The 7,086-nt window shown below is 35.0% G+C and overlaps 1 protein-coding gene across 2 annotated transcripts; it reads left to right on the top strand.

Annotated features, from left to right (window-relative positions):
• The first annotated feature begins 2,801 nt into the window (after window positions 1-2,801).
• LOC131644426 (type I inositol polyphosphate 5-phosphatase 4-like) lies at window positions 2,802-6,517 on the top strand. Of its 2 annotated transcripts, none has more exons than XM_058914921.1 (11): window positions 2,802-3,306; window positions 3,414-3,501; window positions 3,832-3,903; window positions 4,065-4,152; window positions 4,239-4,343; window positions 4,425-5,037; window positions 5,124-5,317; window positions 5,404-5,512; window positions 5,603-6,069; window positions 6,247-6,323; window positions 6,404-6,517. In XM_058914921.1, exons 1-9 carry the CDS (start codon window positions 3,277-3,279, stop codon window positions 5,981-5,983), a joined length of 1,680 nt encoding a protein of 559 aa, XP_058770904.1. In that variant the 5' UTR covers window positions 2,802-3,276; the 3' UTR covers window positions 5,984-6,069; window positions 6,247-6,323; window positions 6,404-6,517. The 2 variants fall into 2 exon arrangements, with proteins under 2 accessions (XP_058770904.1, XP_058770903.1); XM_058914920.1 differs by having other exon boundaries at window positions 3,411-3,501.
• The last annotated feature ends 569 nt before the right edge of the window (window positions 6,518-7,086 follow it).

Raw genomic sequence — 7,086 nt, 5'->3', positions numbered from 1 at the left:
ATATGGATTTTGTAATTAAAGAATTCTCTTCAGGGCAAATCTGGAGGAAACATTAGCCAAACTTCTTATGTTCCAATATAAGCACTTCATAAGGACATTTTCTTTGGCCTTGCTTGAGAAATTATGGAATATTTCTTCTTTGTCCTAGGGGGTTGATTATGTTTGAGGATGGCAACAACAGAAGTGAAGGCACCATCAGGCTTAGGCAACTCAGCAAGATTTTCCCAAGAGTTAAGCAGGAAATCTCCATTGTTAACAGCCACCCGATTCTGAGTTTCTTCAACAAAAACAGATAAAGGGGAACCTGTATCATCAAGAGGATGGCGCAACAAAAATTTGGGAGTTATTGGAAACCATAACAGGACCATCATCCGCGTTACATACCCTTGCAGGATCCTCGATGTTTCTTTCTGCCTCATTAACAAAATTAAGAAAAACATTAACATCTTCTCCAATGTGACCAGTAGCATTCGCATTAGCATGCCTAGAAATGTTTTGAGCAACAACCACTACCCCTTGATTTTTAGGATTGTGTTATTGTGATGATTTCTCAGTAGCTTTCAATCTTGCACAATGTGGCCCGTTTTCTTGTATTGACTACTTAAATCAGGTAAGTTTTCATATTCAATATCAGAGAAGAAGGAAAAACCTTCTCTTTCCACCAACACATTATGGTTCAGAGGCACTACTAAATCCATATCAACAAGCACTCTTACAAAGTGACCAAAAGTTTAGTCCATCTTAGGTTTGGCAGAGGCATAATCAATATAGATAGGGGTCCCTACACTAGTGTTTTAAAAACCAGACCGGTCATCAAACCGGTGAGGGTACTAGGTCACTGGTCGAACTGCATGATTAAATCAGATTAAACCGGATAACTCGGTTAAATAAACTAGTCTCTATTGCAATACTATATATTTATTAAATCGATCGAACCGGATGACTCAGTCTCTAAAAAATATCACAACACCTACAAAATTTTAAAATTTTAAAATTTTAAAATATCATAATTTCACATGTTTATTCTTTACATTCAAATTCTAAATATAATCATCATTCACAACAAAATAACATAAAATATAAATTTAAATAAATTTTAAACCAGATCTAATTGCAAACAGGGAAAAGTTATTCCAAATAAGGTTTGAATAAAGTCTAATTATATTTTATTTTTATTTTTAAAAAAATTATGAAAACGAGTAATTATAAGGTTTGAACCTTCGGTTTTGTAAAACCTCCGGTTCACCAGTTTTGGCCGGTTCTCACTAGTTCAATAGTATATCCGATCGAGTAATCAGATCAGACCGGTGACTCCGCTGGTTCCCAGTCCCACCGACCGGTTCAGTTTTTAAAACACTGCCCTACACAACTCGCGATATAAAATAAAATACAGGGTCTCCAATACTCTAGAGAAAGCCCAAAAAATTAAACCCAAACTTGAGCAGGAGTGTTGTTGTGCAATGCTGGGTTGAAATCTCTTGTCCAAGCAAAAAGCTTCAGAGATCCTTGGTTTAGACTGATAGATCCTGAAGCCCTACACTGCGCATATCCTCAGTATTTGAGAATGTGAATTCATAATAGCCTTTCCTAGAGACTGAACTCCTTAGTTCTTCACATCAAACCAGAAATGAGAAAACTTCTTTTGAAGAGCAACAACCGTGAGCGGTATGGATCCTTTTGGCCATAACACTCTACCATGAAGATTATTCTTACATTCATCAAGCCCAACTTTGTATTCTTCCTCTAGGATGGTGATGGAAGGTTTGTCCCATTTTATGATGGGTTTTGGAAGCTGTGAAGTCGGAATATCACAAACCCCTTTCAGAGCTTGAGCAAAAGATGTTAGAGGAGTATGCTTCGGGATCTCTGTGGAAGAAGAAGGGAGTGACTATGGTTCTTAGAAGGTGAGATGACTTCGGAAAAGAGAGCTGGGAAATCCATTGATAAGCGAAAGATCCAGACAAACAGAGACTAAGGTTTCCTTATCTCATGAAGAACCATTGCGGCTAACCATCATTTATGGAAAAGTTTTTGATGGAAAAACATTAGTAAAATATAATTCAAAATTAATTAGATTGTTAGTAATGTATAATAGGAAAATTCAAAATTAATATTAAATTTCTAAAATTGATTATAACATGTTTTGATTTGCTCACATAATATTAAATGTCTGAAATTAATTCTAATTACCTTTTTTTTTTAAAAATAATTTCAATTTCCAACCTCAAATTAATTGTTGAATATATTTTATATGTATTTAAATATAAATTATTATATTCAATATATATAAAGAGAAAATTAATTTAAAGTCAGTTAATTTTTAAATTGTTTTCTAAAGTTAATTAGTTGAAAAAATATCGTCCATAGTTTAATAAAAAAGTTATCTTATTTCAAAAAAAAAAAAAAATTACCTTTTCTAACTCATATAATTCAAACACACAATGTGTAATGTTGATTGAATTATAAATGTATCATTATACCTGATCTTTAGAAATTTGAGACTAATTAAGTCTAGTTTTTACATTTTAGGAAAAAAATCCAAATATAACAAAGTAAGAAAAAAATAATAAAAACACTAATGGCAAATTAATTAAAGATATTAATATGTTTACCTTTTTATGCATATATCTTGAATTTAATAATTTTCATTCAACAGTATTTAATTAAATTTACATTTAAAATGAAAAATTATTATTTTTTCTCTTGTTTTAAGTGATTGGTTTTGTTTGTTAGAAGACCAAATGCAAGAAAAGAAGTACTAGTGTTGGAGTATATAAGTTGAAGCCTAACCTTACTCTCTGACCCTATTGTGTGTGTTACAACTACAAGAAAGTGAAATAAATACTAATACTCCTATCATAACAACTTGAGAGTTTTTCTGTTTCTTTTTGTTTATGTTTTCTGTTCTCAATCAGAATCAGACACCATTCCTCTCTCTCTCTTATTGTCTTCAACAACTTCCTAAACCTTCTTGTTTCCGACATTGATTTTGCCCTCTCTTTCTCTCTCTACATTGTCTTCTTCTTGTTCTTCATTGTTTTGTTTCTGCATTCTTTCATAGAGAGAGAATCATCAATTTGTTGTGTTGTGTTGTGTCTGGTTTGATTATTATGTCTCTTTCTGTTTGATTACACACATCAAAATCAGAACCAGAGAGAGAAAATTCAACACAAACCTTGTCTTTTTATAATTGTACTTTCTCTCCTTCAAAACCACTATTAGTTTGGTTCTTTGTTGTTCGTCAAGAATCAAAAGCTATATGAAGTTGTACCAACAATGAGAGATGAAAACTTGAAGAAAAGCAAGGTTTGTGATAAATGACATCAATTTCATTTGTTTTTGTGTGTTGTTATGTTCTGTTTTGTTCTGACATTGTTTACTATGTTGTTGTTTTGTTGTTCTTGTTGAAGCAGCTTTCATGGCCTAAAACTCTGGTCAAGAAATGGTTCAATATTAAGAGTAAAGCTGAAGACTTTCAAGCAGATGATGTTCTTTATGGAGGTGGTTCATTGCTCAATTTTTCTCCAGTTAATCAATTATAGCCTATTGGATTTTGAATCTGAGTTTTCAGTTTCATTCAAAACATGCTTCTGTTGGAACTTGATTTCTCTTTGTTCAACAAATTTCCCTTACTTCAATGAGTCTTCGACTCGAAACCCGAGATCCATAGTTTCTTGTTGTTGTTGTTGATGTTGATGTTGATGTTGATATTGTTGTTGTTTGAATTCAACCTTTACTTTTGTTTTAACCAATTTTATGTTTTGTGTAGTTTGATGAATTCAACAGTGGAAAAACCACAGCTTTATTCACTTTATGGTTTATCTTTTTCAGGTGTTGATCAAGAGTGGAGGAACAACTACTGTTCAAAGAGGGAAGAATGCACTATCAAGAAAAGCAAGACAGGTTCAGTTTTCATATGCACTTTGCTCTCTCCTAGGACCACATCCTCCTTAAACCCCACTCTCATAAAGAGAAAATTTAATTTTGTGACCAGTACTAATCATATACTGTTTCATAAAGCTTTTGTCTTTTGGAAAATTAATTTATATTATTTAAATATGCAGAAAGAACTAAGAGAAGGCATTCGGAAAGATCGCGGCGATGTAAGGGCGATCATGATGCGGCTCACGTTACAGATGTGAATAACTATAGGTATGCATGATTCGATTTGCGTAGTTGTTATGAGATTTTGGTTAATTTGTTATCTTATTATTGAGTTTTTTTTCTTCTGTATGTAGAATATTTGTTGCTACTTGGAATGTAGCTGGAAGATCTCCGCCGAGTTATTTGAATCTCGAAGATTGGCTTCATACTTCTCCTCCCGCCGATATATATGTTCTTGGGTGAGTTTCTGATTATTTAATTTGCAATGTGTATATGATAATGGTCGAAATCTGAAATGGTTTGTGTTATATTTCGCTCAGGTTTCAAGAAATTGTGCCTCTCAATGCTGGAAATGTTTTAGGGACAGAAGACAACGGTCCTGCTAGAAAATGGCTAGCTCTTATTCGGAAGACGCTAAATAGTCTTCCCGGAACAAGTGGTGAATGTCACACTAATTCACCGCTGCCTGATCCTGTTGTAGAGTTAGATTCTGATTTTGAAGGGTCTATGAGGCAGAAGGAAGCCCCTTTCTTCCATCGCAGGTCGTTTCAATCCTCGAGTCATAGTATGAGAATGGACAATGACATGTTAGTGCCTCAAGCATGCCTTGATCGACGTTTCAGCGTGTGTGATAGAATGATATTTGGTCACAGTACAGGTGACTATGAGCCCAATTATAGATGGGGTTCCTCAGACGACGAAAATGGGGAATCTCCGGTTATAGCGCAGTATTCACCAATGTCGTATAGAGGGTCTGTCTCTATGGAGGACAGAGATAGACAGACGGAGAGCTCGAGATATTGTTTGGTTGCTAGTAAGCAAATGGTTGGGATATTTCTAACTGTTTGGGTGAAAAGCAATATAAGGGACGATGTTCGCAACATGAAAGTGTCTTGTGTTGGCCGAGGATTGATGGGATATCTCGGAAACAAGGTAAATTTTATCACATTCTTTCAATAAAATAGTCCATAACAAACTCGGACGAGGAGACGATCTCATTCTTTTTCTTGCGTTTTCAGGGTTCGATATCAATTAGCATGTCTTTGCACAAAACAAGCTTTTGCTTCATATGTAGTCATTTGACTTCAGGACAAAAGGAGGGTGATGAGCTAAGGAGAAATTCCGATGTAATGGAGATTCTCAGAAAGACAAGGTTTCCCCGAGTTAATGGAATTGGCGACGAGAGTTCACCTCAAACTATTCTGGATCACGAGTAAGCCTTTTGTCTCTGAACATATTTCCATTCCTCATGCTTGGAGATTCCGAAACTAAATAAAATTCTTGGCTTAATTGGTGCAGTCGAATAATCTGGCTCGGGGATTTAAACTATCGGATAGCCCTTACTTACCGTGCAGCAAAAGCTCTTGTTGAGATGCATAATTGGAAAGTATTGTTAGAGAATGACCAGGTATGTTAATTTATACCGAGTCTTACAATATGCTATAGCTTTGCTTCTTGTCTCGAAGTATCTGAAATAACATCATTGTTTTTCTCGCAGCTGCATATAGAGCGTGAACAAGGTCGCGTCTTTGAAGGATGGAACGAAGGGCAAATATACTTTCCCCCCACATACAAATATTCAAACAATTCGGACAGATATGCAGGCGATGAAAGACAGTCAAAACAAAAGAGAAGAACGCCAGCATGGTGTGATCGGATCTTATGGCACGGAAGAGGCCTCCGCCAATTATCTTACGTTCGCGGAGAGTCAAGATTCTCCGATCACAGACCAGTTTGCAGCGTGTTCTTAGCAGAAGTCGAGTCTGTTAGCCGTAACCGAATCAGAAAATGCTCTAGTTGCACCAGTTCGAGGGTCGAAGTAGAAGAGTTGCTGCCTCATTCACACGCCTACAGTTACATCAACTTGCCTTTCTATTGATGAAAACTGCAATATTTTTTCTGTCATACTCATACCAACTCGATTAATCAAACAAACCGATGTACAAACAAAGTTTAACATACAAGGTAATTCATAACTTCAGACAAGTCGACTCAATTTGCAAAAATTCATGCAAAATTCCTCGAATAGATTTCATTTGACCGTTTCTACAATCCAATTCCTAATAAAGTTATTGGTTGAAACTCTTGCATGTCTTATTCTTATCCTTGGTTTGGTTTGATTTTGGTCCCCCTCTCTTGTAGGTGGTCACCACTATAAAGATTGCTACCTAGCCCCGCGGTGATGTAGACATTCTGTTATTCTTACGGTTTCAGAGAAGGTTTTTCCTTTGTCTTCTCTCATTTTCTCAACATCTCTAACAAAACATCTGCCTAAACTCTCCATATCTCTTTGATGCAGCTGCAGAGTTTGTTTTTGCCTACAATCACTGACACTCGATGTTTCGCGCCTAACTATCTTTTTGGCAGTTTCTTTTATCAACACTAATAGCATCTCCATTCTTCATTAAATAAGGTAACGTAATTGTTGTACATAATATTTTTTGGTCAAGTAGTTTAGTGGTTGAAATTTCATAGCATGTTCGAATCCGCATCTCTGCAGTCTGATGTCACTGCATAGTTACCAACTGAGCTGAGAAACAAAATGTGACTTATTCACTCTTTGATCTTTTGCAGAAACATAGAAAAAGGAAAACATGCTGTGAAGATTGCACATTGCTTAGTTTTGGAGGATACAAAGTTTTTTTTTTCTTGTGGAAGCTAATGATTTCACTGAGAACTATTAAAGTGAACGAGTAAATTTTGTAACTTCATTTTCAACATTTTTTTTTTGTATTATTTTTTCTGAATAAGATGAAAATTACATCAAAAGTGAAGAAAGGAATGAGCACATCATACATTGCTTTATTGGCTTTTATCAGATAGTCATTATTTGTACCAAATTCTTCAAATTATTACCCTTTTTTTCTTTTGAATTTTCTTTTACTTTTTCATTCTGATTCTGGTATGATTCTTTAGGTAACGTCAATACCTTTTTCTATCAATCTTTACCTAATATAAATCTGTTGAATTCAACCCATGCTT

The sequence above is a fragment of the Vicia villosa genome, linkage group LG1, assembly GCF_029867415.1.
Source record: "Vicia villosa cultivar HV-30 ecotype Madison, WI linkage group LG1, Vvil1.0, whole genome shotgun sequence".
Lineage (NCBI taxonomy): Eukaryota > Viridiplantae > Streptophyta > Magnoliopsida > Fabales > Fabaceae > Vicia > Vicia villosa.
Note: the sequence above shows the minus strand (reverse complement) of the source record. Positions and strands in the feature narration are given on the sequence as shown.

Excerpts from the sequence above, each read along its gene's own strand:
- LOC131644426 (XM_058914920.1), top strand. The coding sequence starts at position 3,277 with ATGAGAGATGAAAACTTGAAGAAAAGCAAG. Across the intron at positions 4,344-4,424 it reads GCCGATATATATGTTCTTGG|GTTTCAAGAAATTGTGCCTC; the intron begins GTGAGTTTCTGA and ends TATTTCGCTCAG. Across the intron at positions 5,513-5,602 it reads TATTGTTAGAGAATGACCAG|CTGCATATAGAGCGTGAACA; the intron begins GTATGTTAATTT and ends TTTTTCTCGCAG.